At 43.4% G+C, this 25,130-nt stretch overlaps 1 protein-coding gene across 2 annotated transcripts in view; it reads left to right on the top strand.

The window, feature by feature from the left end:
• Sptz (zinc finger FYVE-type containing 26 spastizin) overlaps positions 1 to 25,130 on the top strand; it is a 79,474-nt gene that overhangs the window by 16,150 nt on the left and 38,194 nt on the right. Inside the window, exons 11-23 of one of the 2 annotated variants that reach the window (XM_084582623.1) lie at positions 1,751 to 1,964; positions 2,326 to 2,501; positions 7,009 to 7,722; positions 8,549 to 8,798; positions 10,959 to 11,174; positions 11,459 to 11,569; positions 14,759 to 14,983; positions 20,123 to 20,225; positions 21,542 to 21,633; positions 21,964 to 22,064; positions 22,341 to 22,436; positions 22,890 to 22,980; positions 23,618 to 23,823. In XM_084582623.1, the coding sequence (XP_084438749.1) occupies positions 1,751 to 1,964; positions 2,326 to 2,501; positions 7,009 to 7,722; positions 8,549 to 8,798; positions 10,959 to 11,174; positions 11,459 to 11,569; positions 14,759 to 14,983; positions 20,123 to 20,225; positions 21,542 to 21,633; positions 21,964 to 22,064; positions 22,341 to 22,436; positions 22,890 to 22,980; positions 23,618 to 23,823 (2,595 nt within the window). Of the gene's footprint in view, positions 1 to 1,750; positions 1,965 to 2,325; positions 2,502 to 7,008; positions 7,723 to 8,548; positions 8,799 to 10,958; positions 11,175 to 11,458; positions 11,570 to 14,758; positions 14,984 to 20,118; positions 20,226 to 21,541; positions 21,634 to 21,963; positions 22,065 to 22,340; positions 22,437 to 22,889; positions 22,981 to 23,617; positions 23,824 to 25,130 lie in introns of both variants that reach the window. The other variant, XM_084582624.1, reaches the window with a different exon arrangement.

Below are 25,130 nucleotides of genomic sequence, written 5' to 3'. Positions count from 1 at the left end.
CATGCAGGGGGTAAATGAGGTCTAAAGAATTCTCATTGTGCTTGTTCTCTTCGAGAGTTCCCCATATAGTGTCTGACAAAAAAAAAATATATATATAGAAATACAAGTGGGGCAGTGAAGGATGAAAATAACTTGGTCAGCATGTATTGCTATGCTTACTGGTGTAACATAGTTTGAGCAGTAGGCACTAAAGCGCAAGGAAAAAGGAAGAGGCAAACACCTCCATAAGTGTGGGCTAGTACGTACATATTTTTATTGCCGCAAACTGCATTTCTTATGCAGCATCAGGATCTTGGTGGCAGAAATAAAAATTACAGGACTCTGCTTAAGTCTGCTTAAGAGCAGAAGTGGCGAAAGCCACGTTACAGGACTTTTTTCACTGTCATCTCTGCTATCATAAACCTTATCAACCGCTGCTGTTATCATTATTTCAACTAAATGCACCATCATTGCCATCACTATCATCATCATTATCACCACCACCATCACTACCATCATCATTATGATTATCGCTAACTGCAGCATCATTGTCATGGCTGCTATCTTTGCCATTATCACTGTCTGCATCATCATTGTCATCACTACAATCATCCTTACGTTAGAGAAGGAGAATTATGATTCGTTTCTCATGAGCCCGGCATGGAGTAATGGGTTGCGCACTCACCTGGGGGTTGCAGGGATAGTAGTTCAATTCCCGGCAGAGACAGATTTGTTTTCTTTAAGTGTCAGTTCTTGGACATTTCTTGAGGACAATTTGCGAAAACATTTTTGCCGGCACTTCCTTCTACACCACCCATGAGCCAAGAAAGGCTTTCGCCTTAATAGATATCCATAAAAACACATCCTAGCAATCCGCAATGACTATCACCCCTGCTTACTTAAATGTGGCCAGGAGGATGTAGGAACAACTGCTCTTGTTTTGGTCAGATAAATGGAAGGCGTAGTCATGCACTTATTCGAGGACTTTGTAGTTTAAATTCTTGCTGTTGTTGCTTTTTCTGTGCAGCTGCACAGAACAGTCGTCTTGTCAAATGCAGGGCTGCATGCTTGCACAGGCCCAGGGTTCTCTCAGTTTGACGTTTAGGTACCTTCTATTTTAACGATGTACACTTTTCTGCATGATAATAGATTTGAGTAGAAAATTTGCTCCTCACAGTATATATATTTTTTAATCTCCTGTCAATTCTTTTTTTGAGCACTGTTGCATTTGTATTACTTCTGAATTGACCATTTTGCTTAGCTGGGATCACTTTTTGAAGGCTGATAAAGACCATTTCAATGTAGCTCAGAATAACAGCTTGAGGGACGAGCTGGTGCATAGTACCGCGCAGTTCTAGGTATCATTTCAATGCTTACTCTTTTTACCATTTTTCGGAATTATGTGAAACAGCCTGCGTGTATAGTACGGCAAATGCCTTTTTACAGCAGTACATACACTTCTTTGCCCCTGGATGTAAGCATTGATTTGTAGCAAAATCAGGCAGCCCAAGAGAACGGTTGGGAGGTTTCAAATAGGAGCACAGCAGTAAGGTGAGGTAAGACATACCCGAGCTTGTTGTTCATCACACGGGATGGCATTACTTTACTCCTATGCATGCACAAGCATGCTTAAGCATGAGCGTGCTTAGGCAGGCTTGTGGTGTTGAGACTAAGATATATAGAAGTCATGTCCTGAAAAAAAAAAAGTAAACCTTTTGCATTAGTCATTGTGCAGTTTGCCACGACCTTGACTTTTGTCATCATTTATCAGTCGTCAGGTGGGGGAGACATGCTACCTCAGGAGCCACCAGTGTCATCTTCAGTTAGCTGGGAAGAACTACCCTCTCGCTTGGACCAGCTGCGCAAGCATGTGATTGAGGCCCATTGGCGGTACGACCTGGTCACCTCCTCGGAATTGGCACTGCAGGCAGAGCCACCTGTGTCACATCCCACTCCGCTTGACATACTCCAAGAAAGTCCAAAAGGTATGTCTCAAATCGTCTGTGCTGTGGTTTAAATGTTGCCATATTGATTGCTTGCTTTGGGAGTCTCTCGTTACAAACTTAACTTCAGCTGGCTAACATTACTGTATGTGCTATCAAGCAGAGTCTTTTTGGAAGAGTCACAGCTGAAAGCATAAGAATGTAGTGTTGCAAAGCAGTAAATCACTGTGTGCCGTATGATTTCTTGATCACAAGAGACCTTTGTTAAAAGAGACACCTTTTTGGGGGCTTTTGAGTGTCTCTTGTAACAAGGTTTTACTGTATAAGGATGATTGCTTTGATGTAAGGTTCATGCTGTAGATGCCAATAGGACAGGCGTTAAGTGCTCGTTTTGTTCTCACAGGCAGTCCGACCCAACAGAAAGCCGGAAGGAAACTCAGAAAGCGTCGGCGTCGATCTTCGACCATGTTGCAGCGAGGCAACTGCACAGTAATTGAAAAGATGCTGGCCAGCTTCGAAGCACTGCTGAAGCATTGCCTCTGGCATGGAAATTACGAGAAGGCTGAACAAGTTGTTCAGGTAACAGTAAATTTGTTTTTTCAGCAGTGGAAGCTGTTACAAATGCATGTGTGTGCTGGCCTTCCAGATGTAAACTTCAGTGGCTTCCTTATCTTGTCTTTGAAAGTGCCTAACGAAAGAAAAGAGATGATCACATTGAGAACTTTTTTTTTTTCAGCCTGTCACATTCATTTCATTACATTTTCATGCCATTTCAGCATCCATTTTAGTACATGATGCAGTGGTTAATGATTACATAGCAAAACGTTTTGGTACTAGTAAGACTGAATTATTCAAGCAGGCGAAAGCGAAAGACAATGAAATTGCGACAGACAAGCTCAGCACACTAAATTGTAGTGTGTCGTTGCTTTATTTTCCTATCCGTTAGATCAAATGGCAGATCTTTTGCATTTCGGGGGAGAAATAAAGAGCGTAGTGCTTGTTGTTTCTGTTAGTCAAGTTGCTGCTATTGAAGATGCTTTTTTTTTGTTTTTATGTAAAGGTTGTAAAAGTTGTAAGCATGTACTTTCATATTGTACTGCATCATATGATGCAAATACTATATGCTTGTTAATTTTATTGCTTTAAGGCACATTTCTTTCTCTTATTAAAAGCATACCTGGGTGTCACAACAAATATCTTTTCGTCTAGAATGCAAATCTATCATAATACTCTTTCAGCAGTGTCTGTGGATGTTCACAGTGTGCAGTTTCGTGCAACCACCTTTCTGTGGACTTTTTTTGAGGGGGAATCACATTACATTCACTGAGGTGCCTTTTCATTGACTTAGAAGTGTGAATCAAATATATTTGTAATTCGGTTCATAGTCAGTTCGAAAAACTGATATTCAGAGTTTTCCGGTATATGAAAATTACTGAATGCACCGGGAACTTTTGAATGTATTTGGGCACTGCCGAATATTGTAAAGTCTTCAGAAATAATAAACACTCGTTAGCTCGCCCTCAAGGGACCAGAAAAATTGTTCGAATTAACTTAAAGCGCTATATTTATTGGTCGACAAAACTTGTGATAACAATTTGCATCACAGCAGCTTTATGTAATGAACACCTGTAAGGTGGTTATCTGCATTTAAAATGAAGTCCAAGTGAGAAATTTTTTTTATTTTGTTTTTGGTTTCATCAAGTACATACTTTGCTTTGCACACAATGTCAGGAAGACTCAAAAGTTCTCCAAAATAGTAAGGGCCTTCACTACCCTTTTTCGTACAGCGACGCACTAGGAGTGGTGCCTTTTCACAAAATGGGCCTGTAGCATTTTGGGGATGTCTTCACCACGTAGTCCACGCAGGGAATTGGTGGTGTAAAGCTCACAGTGCAGTGAAGCAGCATGTCACCACACAATTCCAGCGCACTGTAAGCAGTATGGAGATGTACGCGACGGATATACGCGTAGACATTAGAATAGTGTGGCCCCGTCCCAAACTAGAAGTAGAGCAGTGACGCGACAAACAGCATCCTAAACGGAGTGACTGTCCGATGCGCACTCTCGATGGCAGCTGTGAGTTTTAAGGAGAGCAAAACCACAACTATGCGACTGAGGTTTGTTTTGGAAATAGGGAACTTCCGAACATCGTCATGCCTACCATAGCGCGCAGGTACCACTGTCCCTCGCAGTTCAGGTTTGTAGAGGTCTGTTTAGGTAATTGCTGTCTGCATTGGTTGTACCTCAATGTAATACCTTGTCCAGGTTAACTAGAGTGACCTGCACATTTGTGAATTAACAGGCGTCCGACACCATAGACCTACATGGGCATCGGTGAGGACAGGGCTCCTATTTTGAATTATTTGAATTTCTAAATTAACAGGGGTGGAATTAACGAGACTTTTCTGTACCATGCACAATTCGGAAATAAGCAAGATGAACAATGTTTGATATATTATTCTTGTTTTTTCACTAATTCGATATTCGGAGGCATTTTTTTCTTCTCCATATTAGTATTCGATTCATATTAAAAAATTTCAGTATTCGCACACCTTTACTTAAATGTGAAAAGTGTTTAGCGATATTTGAAGGCATTTTTTTTTTTAATATTGATATTCGAATTGTATTAGAAAATTTCAATATTCACAATCCTCTACTGGAAGTGAAAGTTATGTGTAGTAGTCTGTACTACAGTTGAATCCCGCTATAACGAAATTCACGGTGCACGAAAAAAAATTCGTTCTCGCGGAACTTCGTTATCGCAAAAATTTGACGTGAAACGCAGAAAGAATTGCCCAAGCAGCAGCAAAGGCATTTAATGCCAAAAATCTGTAAGCTTGGTTTGCTTACGCTTCACGGCGAGCAACGCCGTCACGCGATTTTCGCACTCGGTCAGCAAACCCATTGCAACATCGTCGTCTCGGACAGCAACGAAATTCCTGATGACATCAAAAGCGTCCATCACCTGTACGGCGGTTGCCGCAGCCGGCGCTTCCTGTACGTCGTCGTCTTCTTCATCGGAAGAGTCCTTATCATTCCGGGCAGCTTTTATGATCTGCTCATCACTCACATCTTCGTGAACAACAACACAAGCGTCAGCGCCGATGTATTCGTCGAGCTCGAGATTAGGCGGCACGGTTCCTATTTCTCCCAGCGTTTTCCAGGCGGCCGCGATCCCCGGAGCCGGTGACGCCTCTTCGTCGTCGTCTGTAACGCCTGGTGTTAGGCCAGCAGAGTGTACGGGTCTACCTTCGGCAAATCCGGCGTGCCTGAAACAGTTCACAATTACTGAGCGCCCCAGTGTGCTCCAGGCAGCAGACATAATCTGCAGTGCCACGTACAAGTCCACCTTCGTGTCTCGGCCGGTTTCAGTGTTAAAAAGCAGCCGCTGAATTAACCGCCTGGTGTTAGGCCAGCAGAGTGTACGGGTCGACCTTCGGCAAATCCGGCGTGCCTGAAACAGTTCACAATTACTGAGCGCCCCAGTGTGCTCCAGGCAGCAGACATAATCTGCAGTGCCACGTACAAGTCCACCTTCGTGTCTCGGCCGGTTTCAGTGTTAAAAAGCAGCCGCTGAATTAACCTCCCGCGGTAAGCGCGCTTCAGGCTAAGAATCACGCCCTGATCGAGAGGCTGAAAGACAGACGTGCAATTGGGAGGGAAAAACCTCAGCTCCGTGTTAGTGAGCTTGACTTCGTCGGAGTGATGCGCTGAACAATTGTCCAAAAGCAAGCAAACTTTACGGCCCTGCCGCTTCATGTCGCGGTCGAATGCCATCATCCACTCGGTGAAAATAGCGCGGGTCATCCATGACTTGTTGTTCGCCTTGTACTGCACAGGTAGGCTACGAGTTCCCTTAAAACAGCGCGGCTTGGCACTTTTGCCTATGACTAACGGCGGACGCTTGTCCGAGCCATCCATGTTTGTGCAAAGCAGCACTGTGATGCGTTTTTTGTGTTTGCCGCCGTGACAGCGCTGCCCCTTGAAGTCGAGCGTCCTAGCCGGCAACATCTCGTAGAATAGCCCAGTCTCGTCGGCGTTGTAAATGTCTGCAGGCGCGAAGTTGCTTAAAATTCCGGCCATGTTACTCGCCTTCCAAGCAGCTGCTCCGTCCACGTCTGCTGACATTGACTCGCCGCACAACACTTTTCCAACGATGTTATGGCGGGCCTTGAAACGGTTTAACCAGCCAATGCTGGCTTTAAAATCATCAATGCCAAGTAGGCATGCATAGTTCAAGGCTTTCTGCTGGACGATGCTTCCGGACAGGGGGACGTTGCTGGCTCGTGCTTCCACAAACCACGCATGCACTGCTTTGTCCAACTCTTCATGGAGGGGCCGCGTCACCTTTTTGTGCTTCGAGGATGTGCCTGAAGCAAGTGCCATTCTCACGCTGTCCTTATTGCCTAGAATCGTTGACAGCGAACTTGCAGGAATTCCGAAGTCTTCAGCAATTGCCGCTTTCTTCCTTCCGCTTTCTGCTTGGGCGATTATTTGAGCTTTTTGCTCAAGGGAAAGAGTTTTGCGTTTTTTCACTTGCGTTGCCATCGTGTCCTGCGGATGAAAACTCGTCGTTGTCGAAGAGAAAGGCAGCGAGTGAACAACGCGACCACGACACAAAGCCAAAATGGCGGAACTGCAATCACGTGATTTCATGCTTAATGTGGCTTTGGATTTGACTTGGACTTCTCGCCAATAAAACTAGTTTCGGTTTCGATTTTGAACGCGAAAATTTCGTTGAAGCGGAAACGCTCTGCAAAAATGGTTCGTTGTGCAGAGAAATTTAGGCCATTAATTCTTATAGGATACTCGCGGGGAATAAAAAATTATTCGTTGTCGCGGAAATTTCGTTGTGGCGGTATTCGTTGTGGCGGGATTCAACTGTATATATAATAACAAATTGCAATTGCAGCCAGTATTGTTTCCTGTCATGTTTTGTTCATTGCCCAGTGATTGTGCCACCAATACCTTAACACTCTTGATATAAGTATTGAATGAACAACCATATCAGTACGTGTTCCAAATGTGTTCTGCTAATTCCTGAAAAAGCGTAAACACCGACCTTTTCAATCCGCTCTCCTCACAGGTTCTTAAACTTGAGGGCACTCACGATGCCCAGGAGCTGCAGTTCAGCCGTCGTCTGGAAGAAGTCACTCGAAACCTCGCCAACATTTCAACCCCTGCCAATCGCCTGACTGCCGCCAGCTCGCCAATTCCCACCACTCTTGTTGGCCAAGCGGCACGCGAGGGCCTCCACCTCACAATGGCGACTGCTTTGGTCGACCGGCTGCTATGCTCCGACGGAGTACCGACCATTCCCGAGGCCGAGCTATTGATTCGCAACAGATCGGGCTCATTCAGTGCTGGCTCTGAGGGCGTGGCCATAGCCAGCAACCATGTGAACGTCGCCGGCGGAAATGTGGTTGGGAGGAATTTCGCGGAAGAATATGGAAGCGGAGGTCCGCACGTTGCGGCTGTGGCAGATCTGGCACTTACTGCGGATGTTCCACGGGATGTGGCCGAGCGCCTGCTTGCGCTGTCGGTCAGCAAACGGGAAACAGAAGCATCGGGAAACCTTCACGGTCGAGTTCCGCGTTTGACAACAACATTGGAAGCGTTGCGGCGGTTTCTTCAGGAGGCCAATGAAGACGGTGGCTTTGTTGGTGCCGTGGGGTGCTGTTTGAAAAATGAAGAGTCTTCACTCAAAGCACTACTCGTGGGTTACGTTGATGAGTTTGACTCAGAGAAGCTTCGTCGACAGAGGACTGCTTGGCGGCAGATAGAGGCACTGTATCACAAGGTGACCTTTTTCTTCATGTTTTTGTTTTTCGTGGTTTCTTGCAGTTGAACTCAGGGAAGCACTTTTGGCCCGGGTGTGCATAGCGTGGTGTGTGTAGACGTTTTGAAATTGTTTAGCTTCACATTTGCAGCACAGTGTAATCATGTGCATCATGTTGCATGGGGTGATGTTACCAGCAGCTGTTTTATTTGGAAAAGGTTTTACATGTCGACCTTTTGAAGTGTTATGTACACAGTTGTTTATGAAGCAAACTTGTAGGTTTTTCTATTACGCCACACCTAATGGTGGTTTCTTTGTTTCAAGTATGTGCTCTACAGCGAGCTTAGTAATGCATCCTCTGCCATTTCCGTGAAGCTGATTTTGTTACCAGCGATAACATTTTTTTTTTGTTTCTGAACTTATTGTGTCATGGGCATCTCCAAAACGGAAAGCGATTTGATAATCTCTCAGGTGTTCAGAGTTACAATTTTCGATCATTGTGGCACTTTGTACGAGATGTTGTATATGTTTGTAAATTAATAACCATCTGTGTGTTGGATTGGGGGGAATTCAAAAATTGGCTTTCTTTAGGACTGAATGTACAGTTGAAAATGAGCACCAAAGCATATGGCTGGCGTAAATTATGTTGCATAATAGTGAGAGTGCACAGATATAATCTGTGGGCAATGAGTGGCATTCCCTGTGTTGTATTTTCGCATGACGATGTTCGAGAAACCTGGATATTGGAGAACGTTTCTGAAAACTGCGGTAGGATGGGGGTGGGGGGGGGGGGGGGGGGGGGGGGCTGAAAGTGCCTTTAGATAAAATCATTTCCTTGCCCGTTCAGGTGCGCTGCCTTCTGGACCGTCACATGCCTTCCTTACATTCTTCGACATCGTCATCCTCCGGCGATGAAGAGTCGCGTGTGGAACTTCATCGTTCATTCCTTCAACTGGCCAAAGCCACAGTCTCGGAACAGAGGTCCGAGCTGCTGTTTTTGCCAGCAGTCAAGTTTGACTTTCTCCGCTCCGTGTACGCCCATGCCAGACAGCTCCACAGGGCCATCCGGGAAGCCTCACAACAGTCAAAAACAAAAAGTGCGTCACAGATTACTTGACCTCTTATATTTTTCATTAATTTTTAACTTATTCATTGATTTGCTCACAGTCAGACTCCCACAGATGTATGAGCACTTACTAGCACGCACAGATACGCATTCATACACACCCCTACTAGCCCTTCTGCGGTAGCCCGGTGGTTAGGGCACTCAACTGCTGAGCTTGAGCACGCATATTCAGTCACAGCGAGGGAAGCCGCATTTGATTGAGGCAGCAAATAAGGCACCGTGGTACTGTGTGACGTCGGTGCATGTTGGAGAACCCCAGGTGGTCAAAAACACTAGGGCCCTTCGCTATGACACCTGCCATAACTGATGTCAAACCCTGCATACTATACTCCCATACTATAAACCTTTACTAGTCCCATCAGTTTGCATTCTTTTTACGCAAGGCTAAATACAAAGGCAAAAAGCCCATGCAAACATGACTGATTATTGGAATGTGCAGTGGAAAAAATGCACGTGACTAAATGGTTCGATTCTGAAAGAACTCTCTCATCTTTACTGTTTGCACCTGCCTCATTTAAGCTAATATGCATGGCACCTACTGCATGCTGTGAATGTTCAGCTGAGTAAAGGCTCTACTTGTCAAATCTTTTTAAACTCTCCGTGGAAATACTATTTTGCGAAAACTGTGTTAACTTTAGACTAATAATTTTTATGATAGCAGACAACAATGGTTTAATTTTTACAAAGTCCTTTCTTCAGATGAACTTGCAGCTTAAATAAGGTTCAGACGTTTGCCTAAATATAGAATTGGTAGGCCGAGTGGCTTCTTTCTACAGATGACAGCAATGGTTAATATATGAGTGCTGCAGACCCTTGATATTCATGGACACATTTATAGGCTCCCTGTTCAGTGGAACCCCTAATTTTCATGGCTGTGTGGCAAGACAATTGGTGTCTTTATTTGTGCTCAAAAGTGATCCAGTGTACGAATTTAACTGGGGCTTTTGCCGGCACGTATGTAACAAGTGCTGCAACGCTAAGCATGAACTGTAATATGCTTCTCTCGGTTAAATCGCTTACTTATTCCTGCTGAAATCTGGCATATGAATAGCATTTTTGTACCCACTTGGATAAAGTCGTTGCCTGATTCGATCAGAATTCGTTTGAAATCCAGGTCGTCTGCAACATTGGCGACCCATAGGACGCCTTCTTTTGGTTTGCCGATGCTGCAGACGATGCGAATTCGAATGAATTCTGAGCCAATTAAGCAAATATACGTTATACCAACTGGTACTAAAAATGATAAGACGGTTGTATGCTATCTAAGTGCTGAACTTCAGCACAAATAAGCGAGCGATTTAATTGAGAGAAGGACATTACGGTTTGCATTTAGCGTTGCAACAGTCTAAATATCAAGATCAACTATTTAAACGTCAAGTCTTCTATTGCAACAGCTCACATTTACAGATAAGCTAGTGGAAAAAAAACTAATGCAGCACAATCCTTGGATGTCTCTTTTGTGCACACGCACAAAACTAGCGCTGTTTGTGGTGTACAGCCTATCTTTTGTTTCCTTAATGCCTCCACGGTTGCACCCTTGCTCATCTCGGGCACCTGCACTAATGCAGAAGGGACAAGCACTCACTCTCGGTAGAAAACCACTGTTTCGGAGAGTAGAGCTATTGCTACTTTACCGAAGAACCTAATAAGTTTATGTACCAAATAATCTCTGCATGTTTTTCAACACAGAACATAATTTAATAAATTGAAAATACCTCATTTTATACACGTGTGCTTGTAACTATGGCAGTACATTCTTAGCACTTGGCATCAAACTTTAAACTGGCGAATTTTCATAGCTCTGTTACATAGTTGTGTAGCAGAGGTATGAAAATTCACCATTTTTCAAGTTTGACGCCAAGTGCTAAGAACATATTGCTCCCAAAAGCAGTAGTTGTCTTGGATGATCTTGTCTTAGTGTTGCCCTAATTGGTGATTTTCACCTGAGCATGCAACGCATAGCGTTACATACTTTTATGTTGAAATAAGGGCCTCCTTCGCACGAGAGTGTAGTCGTAATGGACGAGACTGTGTCTGCACGTGCTTAGGGAGCGCCTCGCTTTATCTGCTTCGAATTTCTGTTCTGCTTCACGTGAGCGACGTGCAAGACTTGTCATTCTGTGATTGGCAGTGGCCCGGATGTCTGACGACAGCTACTTCTGGGTGCTCGGTCAGAGTCCGTCGGCACTGCTGGCTCGGCTCGTCTTGCGGGAAGAGGTGGCTCCGTCGCGGCTGGAAGCGCTGGCACACCAGATGAAGCTTAGCCTTGCCAACGTCCTGGCCCATGAATGTTGTCCCAGGGTCCTCCTCAAGTCTGCTCGTCTGTCAGAGAATCAGGGCTCGCCAGGTATTTCTTTTTTGCGGCTTTTAGCTGTAAAGGTGTGTCTGAACAGTAGTGTATCACAGATGCAAAAAGAAAATGGGGTTATTACCTATTCATGTCTTTATCACTTACCATCAAGTTATGTAGAACACAAAGCAAAAATTATGGGGAATACTTAAGCTCCGCCTTTTGCACTTCTAAAGGTGCAGGGTATTTCGGTATGTCTACTTTTATATATCCTTGTTCTTCACGCAAGCCCAGCCTTGTCTGTGAATTGTTTTGCTCAAATGTCTTCATTTCTACTTTAGATTGTCCCAGAGTGCTCAATGACTACAGTCAAAGTGTCAGTGCCGACTCTTCACGGCACCCAAATTATGTGGTCAAAGGTCTCTTGAAGAGCCTTATCAAGTTGATGGAAGGTTTGTACTGGCTGCTTTCTTTCTTTTTAGTTTTTAGCGTATTGGCATGCATTTGATTTTTTTTTTTCACGTTTTTGTGAGCATTTGACTCGGTCTCATTCTTGCATAATGTAAAACTTAAGGGGCAGTGCATATCAACCATTTGTGAAACTCGTGAAATTCTTGCATTTCTGATGATGATTGGTGAAGCTCGTCTTTATCTGGTAAAATATTTTATCCCCTTAGCCTACCATCCTTCTGCGATGCTGCCTCTCTTCACATTTTTCCACTGCAGCAAGCATAAATAGGCATTCATATTGACCTCGAGTTTTAGCTAGGGTGTTATTCTCTAAATGGTCATTCTCAATGACCACTTGATTAGGATGAACTTTGTTGTTAAAACAAAAAAGAAACGAAAGTTGAAATGTAGTCGTTCACTGGAAGAAGTATATTGTGATAGTGATTTTATCAGCTGATAATGGGTCTTAGATTTGACTCTGTGCTGGGCTATCTTTGTGAGTAAAATTTTTCTCACAAAGATTTGAACAAAGTGAGAGTTCTACATGCATTATGTTCAAAGATTTGTCCACTTTCAAAGTGCATGGACATGCTAACAGAAGTGTAACTTACTAGTTTCATAATGCACTTGTAGAGTTCCAAGAACGCAGTGAGAATATTTTTAAACATTTTAATTTTCGAATAATTTTGTAATGTCAGGTGTAAATTGACATTCTCTTCTATGCATCACTTGGCATGAAGTGTTTCTCCCGTATGCAGCCGATTCGATCTAAGTCTGTGTTATATTTTCCTAATCAGATTAGTTCTCTTTTGAAGTGCAAATATGATTTCGGTTTGAGCTAAAGCTTTTTCTTAACTCCAGTTCAATATTGAAATGCCATTCATTTATCATGATTGAATAAGTACTATCAGAAAGAAAAAGCAGTTGGGGCATGGATATGCGCAGTGTGCTGCAAAATACTATACAGGAGTTTTGAATACTGCTTCGAGAGCGTAGCATTGTCACAAATTATAAGTTGTCGCAATGATTGATTTTGTGTCATTGAGAGCCGACTACTTTCCCTATGGCAGAGTCAAAATGTAAGATTACAGGAAAGAGCTTATAAATTTATCCTAATTGTCAAGGGCACACTTTTTCACATTTATAAGAGCTTAAAGGTTTGTGACTATACGGCAGTGGCTGAAACACATTTTGTTTAATAGCAATTATTGCATCATGATGGGGGCATGTGTAACTGTTTTTCTTTCACAAATTCCTAATTAAGCTTGCCGGCACACAGTGTTATGTGATTTTGATTGATATTTGATCAGCTTCTCTGTCGCCAGTAAAATCTCGTTACAAGAGACACTCAGTTATGAGACATTTGAAAATGGTTTGGTTGGTTTTCCTATGTCTGCCATGTTAACAACATTGCATACAAGAGACATGGTTACAAGGGACACTCTATTATTAAGAACAACTTTTTCAGGTCCCTAGAGTAAATTCTTTACTATTTAGAAGAGAAGGTATGCACATGCAATGCAGCTGAAGTGTACTAACTCATACATGCTGCACTTCAGATTCCCCTAGCTAAATTCTGTTCCATATCTGCATCTTTTTTGTTGTATATGTCAGGAACTGAGAAGGGGTGCTTCCCCATGATTGGAAAGACAAAACGACCCTGTTGTTTCGTCCACTGGCATTGCATTACTGTCACCTACGAAGCAAACCAAAAGGCATGAATGACATCCAGCATTTTTAACTCGTCGTTGTTAAAAATTTGATCACAAGGTGAAAGCTCAGAATCCTGATGTCTTTCTCTTTGTGAACAATGCTCCTTGGAGCACCAAAGTTCTCGTGCTCAAAGCCACCAACGTTATTTTTTCCTTCCAAACTCCGCACCCTACCTCCAACCAATAGACAAAAGTATTATGCATTTTATCAAGTTGCTTTACAAAACGAGGTTTGTAGAATGCCTGTTGCTCAACAGGCAGCAATACTGTACAGTAGTAATTGATGCGAAGCTTGCTGTTCAGGTGATTTCAGGTGTCTGGAATGACCTAAGAAGTGAAGCTGCGAAAAACTGTTTCAGACAAGCAGGCTTAAATGTGATGACGTGATGTAAGAGGGCCCATATACGGATACTGTGGAAAGCTTCCTTGATAATGAAGCTTGGGCGAGCATCCAAGAGACGGCTGAGGTACCAGAATCTTTTGAGGAATTCATATCTGCAGATGTGGATCTTGTGTGCTCCTGAAAAGCTTACCGACTGTACAATTCTCGCTCAAGTAAATGTCACATGGCACATGTGCCATAGAGGATGACTACGAGGACATTTCAGAGGAAAACGTGTCAGCATCTGAGGGTGACGAGCATGTAAGAGTGTTTCAAAGGTATTGTGAGCAACAGTCTTGTAAAGCAAAGTGCTTTGACTCCAAAATTCTGAAGGAATACATTCTCACTCACAATAAGACATATTAAGTATGTATGAAGGACTTCATCAAGCTTTCCTGAACAGTTTCCTGTTAATATGTGTGAATGCATTTATATGCTGATGTGCAATAAACTGATCAACACAGTGCTTTTAGAATTTTTGGTTACAAGAGACCTTGCTTACAAAAGACATCTTTTTCGAGTCCCTTGAGTGTCCCTTGTAACGAGGTTTCATTGTACTAAAATTCATATTCCTCAGAGCGTTCAGATGTCACCTTTAACCAGAGCTTGAGGATGTGCTAGAAATTGTTTTCAGCAGTTTGTCATCATCATCATTACCTGGACCATCATTTGCAACTAAGTTCAGTTTCAATCACTGTGAGGCATGGTGATCACAAAAACCATGTAGATTATATAGAAATGTTTGGAAGCATTTACACTGAAAAATTGGGAGACAGGCACTTGGGCATCCTCTCCCTTCCTTATGAGCAGAGAGGTAGTGTATCTTGACAGAAGCATGTGCCTCGAATAATATAGAAAGCTAGCCCATTTGGTTCATCATATTTTTGTGATTTGTCAATGTGCTTGATAAGAAGTTAAACATTTTAATAGATGCACTTCAAAGTTGTCACCTTTTCAGTCTCCTTAGTTTGGTAACATTGAGTTGGCATTCAGTGGTGTGGCCTGCAAAATTGCTTGTTCTTATTTCATGTGCATGCTGATTGCAATTACACTGCTAGTCTCTCTGAGCCCCAACTCGACCCCCTTTTTCTCCACAGTGCACATTGAGGGCAGTGACGCCGTGATCACATTGAAGGGTGCCAGGACGCTTGGCCAGAGCGAAGTTTTCACCTTGTGGGCCGAAGGTTGCGCCGCCCTCGACCATGTCGACCTCTCGCAGCTGCACAAAGGGGTTGGGCAGCTCGCATTTTTCGTCAACCTCACAAACCTGCTTACCTTGCACGCTGCTATCCTCCAGGCTGCCAACATTCCCGAGGATGTAAGTATGTGCATAGTTGCCAAGAGAGAGGGTGGCCACTGCTCCATTTACTCTCACACTGGTTGCCCATATGTTGTACAGGTCAACCCCAAAGCATGGGGTACCAGGCAAGGAGAAAAAGAAAGTCTGAAAGTCCTCTCGGTCAACTAATAGAAGGTCAGGGTCACCGACAAGTGATTGAGCCAAACAGTGTGGCATATCGCATGTCAGAACCACGAGAGAAACTTTTCGTTGGAGGTGGCACACGGCGACGAGCACAAGAGTGCTTTGCAGGAGGCATAAATTCGGCCATTTGGTACATTCTTTAAAAGTAAATCGGTCAGATAGGTGATGGCTGAAAAACCAAAAGAAAGGAAAGACACGAATGCGAAGACGACGGCAGACTGCGCTTTTTTGAAAAAAAACCACTCCCATAGCAAGGTTCAGTTCAGTTCAGTCGTTCAGTCGTGTTCGACTCTTCGTGACCCTATGGACCATGTCACGCCACGCTTTCCGGTCTCTCACTATCTTCCTAACATCACATAACTTCATCTGCAGTGCCTCGAGGATGCCGTCTAACCATCGCGTTCGCTGCCTACCCCTTCTCCGGCGACCCTCAACCTTTCCCAACATCAAATCTTTCTCCAGCGACTCCTCTCTTCTCATCAGATGACCAAAGTAGCTGAGCTTTAACTTTAGAATTTGACCCTCCAATGAGCAGTCAGTCAGGGTTTATGGTCGACGATATCGACTGATTTGATCTGGCAGTCCAAGGAACTCTCAAGAGTCTTCGTCAGCACCACAATTCAAACGCGTCAATTCTTCGGCGGTCAGCCTTTTTCACAGTCCAACTCTCGCATCCATACATCACAACTGGAAAGACCATAGCACGAGTTATACGGATCTTGGTTGGCAGACTAATGTCTCTACTCTTTACTAGGCGGTCAAGGCTAACCATTGCTCTCTTTCCCAGAAGCAGGCATCTCCTAATTTCATTGCTGCAGTCTCCTTCTGAGGTAATCTTGGAGCCCAAGAAGAGAAAATCTGTCACAGCTTCTACTTCTTGTCCATTGATGCTCCAGGACTTGATAGGGCAAGATGCCATGATCTTTGTCTTTTTAATGTTCAGTTTAAGCCCAAACTTCTCACTCTCTTCTTGTACGCGCATCAGAAGTCTCTTGAGTTCCACTTCACTTTCTGCCATTAAAGTGGTATCATCCGCATATCTAAGGTTGTTGATACGTTTTCCAGCAATCTTCACTCCAGCTGAAGACTCGTCCAGACCGGCCTTCCTCATGATGCACTCTGCATATAGGTTAAGTAGGCAGGGCGACAGTATGCAGCCTTGCCTCACTCCTTTCTCAATCGGAAACCAATCAGTAAGACCATGCCCAGTTCTGACTGTGGCCTCTTGTCCTTCGTACAGGTTCCTGAGGAGACAGATGAGGTGAATTGGAACTCCCATCTCTTGGAGAGCTTGCCACAATCTGCTGTGATCTACGCAGTCAAACGCTTTCACATAATCAATAAAGCAGAAGTAGATGTGTTTCTGGAACTCTCTTGCTTTTTCCATGATCCAGCGAAGGTTGGCAATTTGGTCTCTAGTTCCTCTGCCCTTGTGAAACCCAGCTTGCACGTCCGGAAGCTCCCGATGCACATACTGCTGCAGCCTACCTTGGAGGATTGTCAACATCACCTTGCTAGCATGCGAAATAACTGCGATCGTGCGGTAATTGGAACAATCTTTGGCACTGCCTTTCTTTGGAATAGGGATGTAAACTGACCTCCTCTAATCCTGTGGCCACTGCAGGGTTGTCCAAATCTTCTGACATAATGTATGCAGAATGTTAACAGCGTCATGGTTGAGGTTTTAAAGCAACTCAGCTGGAATGTCATCAATTCCGCTAGCTTTGTTCTTAGCAAGGCTGGCTAAAGCCCATTCAACTTCACTCATCAGGATGCCCGGCTCGAGATCAGTAATCACAACCGTCTTATGTTTGGTTTGCACATTCGGGTCCTTCTTGTACAGTTCTTCTGTTAGAATAGCAGCTTGGGCATGTTGGTTATGCATCTTGAGGATAACAGCACGGAACACAGGACGGGAGCACAAGATTAGAGGACGACACAACGAGCGCTGACTTTCAACAACAGTTGAAAATCAGCTGAAAGTCAAAAGTTGAAAGTCAGCGCTCGTTGTGTCGTCCTCTAATCTTGTGCTCCCGTCCTGTGTGCCACGCTGTTATCCTCAAGTTCTTCTGTGTATTCCTGCCACCTCTTCTTTATCTCTGAGGCTTCAGTGAGGTCCTTGCCTCGTTTGTCCTTTATCACGCCCAGCTTAGCACGGAAGCTTTCTTTGATATCTTTGTCTTATACAGAGCTCTTGTATTCCTTAATTGGCTGTTGTCCTCAACTACTTGGCACTGTATGTTCAGGAAGGCATTCTTATCTCTCCTTGCTATTTTCTGAAAATCCGCATTGAGAACCTTGTATCTTTCTCTTTCCCCCATAACTTTTGCAACCTCCTTTCCTCAGCTATTTGCAAAGCCTCTTCAGATAACCAGTTTGCTTTCTTGCATTTCTTTTGCTTTGGAACTACCTTAGTAGCAACTTCTTGTATTATATCGCGAACATCAGTCCACATCTCTTCGGGCTCTCTGTATCCTAGATCTAATTCTTGAAATCGATTCCTCACTTCCACAGCATATTCATTTGATCCAGATCATACGTGAAAGGCCTTCTAGTTTTCTGCGTTTTCCTCAATCGAAGCTTAATTTTAGCAACAAGAAGCTGATGATCGGTGCCACAATCGGCCCCAGGCCTTGTTTTTACTGCTTGTATAGCGCTTCTCCATCTCTGCCGGCAAAGAATATAATCGATCTGATTTCTGTACAGACTGTCCGGTGAAGTCCATGTGTACAGGCGCCTCTTGTGCTGTTGAAAATGAGTATTCGCTATGGTCAGGTTGTTTTCTTGACAAAACTCTACTAGCCTCTGCCCAGCTTCACTTGGCTCGCCAAGACCGAACTTGCCTATAATTCCGGATATTTCTTCACTCCCGACCTTAGCATTCCAGTCTCCTATGAGAAAAACGACGTCTGATGATGGGGTGCGGTCTAAAAGGCATTGTAGGTCCGCATAAAATCTCTCAACGTCAGCTTCTTCAGCAGTAGTGGTCGGTGCATAGACTTGGATAACTGTTATGTTGAAAGGGTGACCTTGGATCCGAAGTGAAATCATTCGGTTGTTTTTGGAGTTGTACCCTAGCACTGCTTTGCCCATTCTTCTGTTTACTATGAGAGCGACCCCATTCCTTCTCTTGGATTCGTGCCCACAATAAAAGACATAATGGTCGCCGGAGTTAAATTCTCCCATTCCGGTCCACTTGAGCTCGCTGATACCCAAGATATCAATGTTCAATCTGTCCATTTCTCACTTGACGACATCCAGTTTACCTTGCATCATAGATCTTACATTCCATGTTGCTATGTGATATATCGCCTTGCAACATCGGACTTTCCGGTCGCATCCCGACACATCCACAACTGAGCGTCCTTTTGGCTTTAGCCCAGCCGCTTCATTCGTCCTAGAGCTACTAGGAATCGCCCTTTGTTCATCCCCAGTAACATGTGGGACGCCTTCCAACCTGGGGGGCTCATCTTCCGGCACCATATCATTAATGGTATTGTGACTGGCCATAGGGTTTTCTTGGCAGGAAATACTGGAGTGGGTTGCCATTACCTTCTCCAGTGAATCACATTTTGTCAGAACTCTCTGCCGTGACCTGTCTATCTTGGGTGGCCCTACACAGCAGAGCTCACGACTTCATCGAGTTTCGCAAGCCCCTCCGCCATGACAAGGTAGCGATCCATGAAGGGGATATCAAGGTTAAGAGTGTGTAATCGACGCGGCCAATCTTAGTTGCCGACTATGACAGACGGGAAATAGGAAGCATACCTACTGCCGGTGATCGAGAAATCAAAACATAAGCCCTAGGGAGGTTGATAATCCAGTCGTGTGTGTGCCTTCCTTCTTCCTCATACTGTTTTTACCAGTGTATATGATGCACCCCTCATGCTTAGAGGCTTACAGCAAGAAAGGTGGTACATATATAAAACACAGCCTTGTCTGAAACGCACTTCAGTTTTTCCACTTGTGCAATGGTGCTTGCTTATACGTGCTTGTGTGACCATCACGAGATTCTACACGCCTGTGAGAGCACTCCTTAACAGTGGCGAAATGATAGAGGCAGAACACGCATGCCCAAAAATCTCCTTGCACAGGTAGAGCAGCAGCAAAACTTCTTTTTCTTTTTTTTACTCTAATGTGTGTAGGCACCCTGCCACACATAGGGGTTGGTATAAGTCAGCTGCTTTGCATGAGCGTATCTGGGTTGTGTCTCTCCTAAATAGTGAAAAATTTACTTTAGGGACCTGCAAAAGTTGCCCTTAGTAACAGAGTGTCTCTTGTAACCATGCCTCTTGTATGCAATGTTGTTAATGTGGCAAACATAGGAAAACCAACCAAACTATTTTCAAGTCTCTTATAACTGAGTCTCTCTTAACCGAGTGTCTCTTGTAACGAGATTTTACAGTATACTTTGCCTGACCCTGACGTCAAAGGAATTCTTTTGCAATTTTCAGTGCGATCCTAATGCATAACACTCACTTATGATGAACTTGTGATCCTAATGCATAACACTCACTTATGATGAACTTGTTAAATAAGGAAAAAAATGCTTCATTAAGAGTATATTTAATGTGCACAGGGTGGAGAACGTTGTGGCTGCAGTGGCTTGGTCTAACCAATGTATTGCAGTGCAGTCAGGATTTTGCGACAGAATCTTTGTTTATGGTGACAAATTAGCAAACTCAAGTATGAAACCTCATCTTCCCACCATGCCCTCAGTGGATGAAGCACACTATATAAGCAACTCTCGTAGACAGTGACGCCACTTCTCCTTCTACATAAATTTTGAGAAACCTGGTCGTGTGGTGTGAACGAGGACAGGCTAGCTTTTGCTACTTGTCGAACTTGCTGCAAGCTAATGTCATTGCAACTCTTTCCGGGGTTCTTCCCGCATTGTTATTTATTTGTTTTTGCTGCCAAGTTGAGTGTTGTGATGAGCCATTTTGATTTTGAAATTTCCTGTTCTTTTGAAAGGAAGTCTCTGAAACTACCTTTGTGCCAATTACTTCACCCCACATCCATCAGAAGGCACTTCAGGAGAGGCTAGTGGCCTACCGTGTTGGACAGCTAGGAGTTGTCTCGTGAGTTTTTAAAAACCACTTTCATCCGGCTGACTTTCTTTTCTTTTTTTTTTTTACATTGCAAAAAGACAAAAGTTGAGATTGCGTGCTGACGAAGAAGGTCCCAGTTTAAAATGGGGTCAAACATGCTTTAATGTGGCTAAAATGCTAGAGCACGATTTTCACTATAAAGCTAACAGGGGTAGGTCCTAACATTCAGCATCTGCTAATTCCTGTCACTATGCAGGCTGGAATGCAGTAGAACTTTAAATGATACATTCTCGATTCAGATGATTTCTCATCTTATATGCTCAAATTTATAGGAAGTAAAAACTTCCCATATAGTTACACTATTTCTCTCCCGCTTATTACAACCCTAGATAACGGTTTCCCGGCTACTGCATTCAAAATTTCGACCAACTGTGGTAGTATAATGAATTTGGTGATCAACCAAGGTGCCCTTTTCCACGTAAAAATGCGATAGCTTCTTTGCAGTGCCTCAGGGGCATAGGGGCAAACCATTTGATGACTACAATTATGCGCTTACATACAAGCAGGCCGGTTCTGGGGGACGCAGCATGAACAGAAACGCGGCCTTTGTAATCCATCATGACGGCTTCTCCACAAGTCACTGGTGTGAGGGGGGCGAAGCAACCGGAAGCATCCAAGGAAATTATACCAGCTTGTCATTGTCGTCTACGAACTTGATTTCTTTTCTATGCTTAGGACAACGCAAATATGGACTGGATTCTGCGGGAAATGTAAAAAGAACTGTTCATTCTTGATGTCAGGAAATGCTAATCTATATTTTCTGCACTGAAAGTGTTGATTCTAAATGACTTTATGTTAAATTTCTCAAATAAGTCAGTTTGGATTATATATTAAAAGAAAAAAAATCTTATCAACGAGGTTTAACTGTATACGCTTATGATTTGCAATTTCTTGAGGGGGGTAGATTAGCTGAGCATTATAGAAAAAAGCTTGGTAATTTGGAAGTGTTTGCAATGATAAGTAGGTGCAAATTTGATGAAAACACAGGAAGATGAGACAGAACATGTGCCATATTAAAGTTGTGGAGAAGATTATCTAATATTGGTGTTAAACTACTTGGCAGTACCACATTAGCAATTGTTAGTAAAGGTGCCAACATTTCAAGATGCAAATCATTCTTGTGGTTAATAACGAGGCAGTTTTCTGTTCCTTTCTTCTTCCTCAAAACTCTGACTCTATTAAACAAGGTGCACCTTAGAATATAGAAGTGTGCCTTGGGCCCTTATATTGAACGTTTATTTGCAGCTTGTCATTCTGCTTCAAAAGCTTTGCCTTTCGTTTTCTAGGTTGTTTTACATTAAGAGGAGGTTGTTATTCTGTGATCATCAAATGGATGTGGTTGGTACTGATGGACCTGACCCACTTTTGAAAATGCTGAGTGAGTGTCCTTTTGCCTCAAATTTTCAGTTTCAGTCCTAAGCCTGTAATGGAACTTTTTGTAATTAGCATCATTAGCTGTTCGGTCACAAGCAGAATTATTTGACCAGGAAAAGTAGGTAGCACTAATTTATAATAGCCATATTTAAATGCAATTGTGAAGCTGCCCGAATCATTGAACTGTACATTGTTCAGGTTATATGTTGCTTTGCATAGCTTACCTTTGGCATCTGCATTTGAGATTTTCAAAAGAAAAAGAAAGGCTTGGGAAGCTTTGAGCACCTTGCACAGTGCAAGTTTCTTGGTGCCAACGTATTCCCTATGCCTCCAGTCTCCCAGGAGCCACCTGTGAAACGAGAGTTCGCACCCCACTTTCATCCCAAGGTTGTCTTCGCTTTGGTGCAAGGCCACATCTCTGACCCCAAACTGGAGGTTAGTTTTCTACTGATCTTTCATTCTTTACCCTAGTCCTCGTGTTGAAATAGAGCTCCACACCACTGCGGCCCATTCAGCTAGATACACTGTTACCGTGGCTGTCTCAAAGTTACAGAGCTTCAGTAGCAGACACCATGGTTTCTATATTCAAAGAGTTGCTTCCTGATTTACCAGAAACAGCCTTTGGTGACATGTCCGCATGCATGTTTATTGTTTTGCGTTCTGCGGGCAGCAGAGAAAACCGATCTCTTCGTGTGCTTTTGCTTCATCCAGGTGGTTTACCCAGAGACCATAGAAAGCCAGCTGCAAGCAGCAGTGGACAGATGTATGGCCCGCATCAAGGCCATGACACGACAAGGAGTCAGAATGGTAACGTTTTGTGAGCATGATTGTGTTTACAGCTCTGTCTTTTTTATTTTATTTTTTTTCATATGAAGCTTACAGCTTGTCTTCATTTTCTTTATTCCTTTGTGACCTCCATAAAGGTCTTTGTTTGAATAAAAGTAGAAAGGAGGTGTATTCGGTAATTTTCTAATATTTGGAATACTTCAGATATCAGTTTTTTTTGTAATCGTAAGTAAGAGTTGAATAACAAACACATTCAATTCGTATCCAAACTTTCAAATATTCGCGCATCCTTACATTTCTGCCCAAATGCCACAGTCATGCAAGTAGCCGCAGACTGCTTGAATCATTGATGGCAGTATTGTGTCGTACCAGACAGGAAGGTTTTCTCCATATTTAGTGTTAGTATTTGTCCACGATTTAGGGACGAGTGTCTTTTGGTGCCCTGAATCTGTTTTCACTTTATTTTCCTTTTAGATCATCTTTCCATGGCAGATGCACTTCTTCCTCACCACTCACATGCAGCTGGACGAAAGCTGCGAAGAATTGAGGAGCTCATTAGAGCAGAGTAAGCTCGTCTTAAGTTTGTCTCGATATCTTGCTTGCAGGAGGGGTTTTGAAAGTGTAGCGTACAGCGACAAGACTGCTGACATTGTTGTCATGCTTGTTTATTGCTGCCTATGCATTTGAGATTTTTTAAGTCAAGTTGCACAGCTTTAACATTTTTTTTCTGAAATGAATCAAACTAACAAGCGTTAACTACATATGCCTGCACTGAACAAGCTGCACTTCGGTATTTGTTTTAGGCAAGATTTCTTAATGTTCCATGCTAGTGCATTCAAGTAAAATTGAGTTTATTCACATGCCTCACAAGCTCCAATTTGTCCCATGTGTGTTATGTTTGACATTCTACAAGGGTCTGTCAAGATGTGCAAGATTTAAGTGATAGTTTTACCTTATGTAGCACATTTGTAACGCCAAGATGTCAGCCTTAAATCTTGTCTGAAGTGTGTATGTAAGTATGCAAAGGTTAACGTCGCATTTCAGCTAATTTCAATATGTGTGGGTAGATTTAGTATGTAGCTTCATTTGAAAAGCATTGCTACACCATGAAAACAGTTGTGACGTGCAGGGTAAATCATTGCAAATGTATGCGTGCGATTAGAGGTGGTTGACCAGCACGTTATGTGCCTGTGCTTCTTCAGTTGTCCCAGAGGAGTTTGTTGTGGAGTTCCAAAAGGAAGATGCCATGTTCGGTGTGGTCCTGGATGGTTCGTTGCCTCTGGTGGCCTCACTAGAGTCTGGAGATGAGCTGGAAACCTTTGCTGCCAAGGTTCCACCGCACGTTATGAGCTACCTGGAGAACCACTGCCCTCTACTTGTCCGCCTGCTCAAGTTCATGCTTCCGAAAGTAAGTAATTTTTAGTTATTTGAGCTAATGTGAATATTAGAAAACTTGAGGCCATAATGGGTCCTTTATGTGCATGTGGGGTCATGGTGTTTGATTGACCGCATGTTGCCGCTCTGTGTCCCACACTGCTTTTTTTGCTCACTTTTCCCGCTTTTTATAGAAGGAAATGAATCAATAATGATATCTTATATTGATGGATGCAACAAAATATATGCTGGCCAAGCAGAAACATGAAGTCAGGCAACTTAAACTAGAAAAATGTCCGAGTAGAGTCTTTCACTGCTGTTTTAAATGCCCACATTCTTTGTTTTAAGTTGGTGGTTGAAAGTCATGAATTCGATGCTTCTGATTGTACAGTGGAGATCACTTACAGCATAATCGCTTATAGTGCAGGACCGGTTATTACGTGGCTTTTGCCTGTCACCGGCCTGGCTCCCATAGGACTCAATCTAAAATCATGCCGCTACGAAGCGAGTCATAGGAAGCGAAATACTGGTTATAGAGTGGTTTTGAAATCTGCTCGGTGAAATCACGGAACAGCAAGTGCACTTCTTTGCGTAGCATAGGGCTTCTCTGCGTGACACAGCATATCGCACTACCGTTTAGCGCGTTACCAAAGCACACGCCACTCGTTTCCTCTCCTTGAGTCGCCACGCGTTGCTCCCGTCTTGCACAAGATTACATAATAGTTACTCTTTTCGATGTTGGGGGCTGCCACAACAGTGCACTAAACACTAAATGAGGATTTTTCTGACAGCCTCACTGCAATGCTTATTTTCCAACCGAAAGGTCTTGGAACTCCTCTAATTCTTTGTAGGAACGAAAAGAGGCAAGGATGCTTTGGTATATCGTGTGCAGCGCAACTGCGAGGTTAATGCGACCACCCTTTTGTGAAATTGGGCATGCAAATATAACAAGAACATACGCATTTCAGTGAAGGTGGGCGCGGCATAGCTTTTGCAGTCACACTGCGCATGGTATACTATAACTAATCTAATTGTGCAGTGAACTTAGTAGGTTGCTTTTTTGTTCACTGATTAACAAGGCATTTTTGAAACTGAAGCTATCAATCTGGCGTGCATTTTTGACTTAAAAAAGTAATGTTTTGGTCATAGTGCAGTACTGCTTATATTGAGCATTTCTGCAGCCTCCGCGACCTACGTTATAAGAGGTCTACGCTGTACCTCTGTTGAACTTGCTTTGTGAGTCCCACCCGGAAACTGTGTTGTTCTTTTTTTGTCTCTAAGGCCAAAGCTAACGATTTCAGTTTGTGTGATCCAGCATTGCCACCTCATAAATCGGTGCCT

Source organism: Amblyomma maculatum, chromosome 10 (genome assembly GCF_055883805.1).
Source record: "Amblyomma maculatum isolate TAMU_Amacu chromosome 10, ASM5588380v1, whole genome shotgun sequence".
Taxonomy (NCBI): Eukaryota; Metazoa; Arthropoda; class Arachnida; order Ixodida; family Ixodidae; genus Amblyomma; species Amblyomma maculatum.
This window is presented reverse-complemented; position numbering and strand designations above follow the sequence as displayed.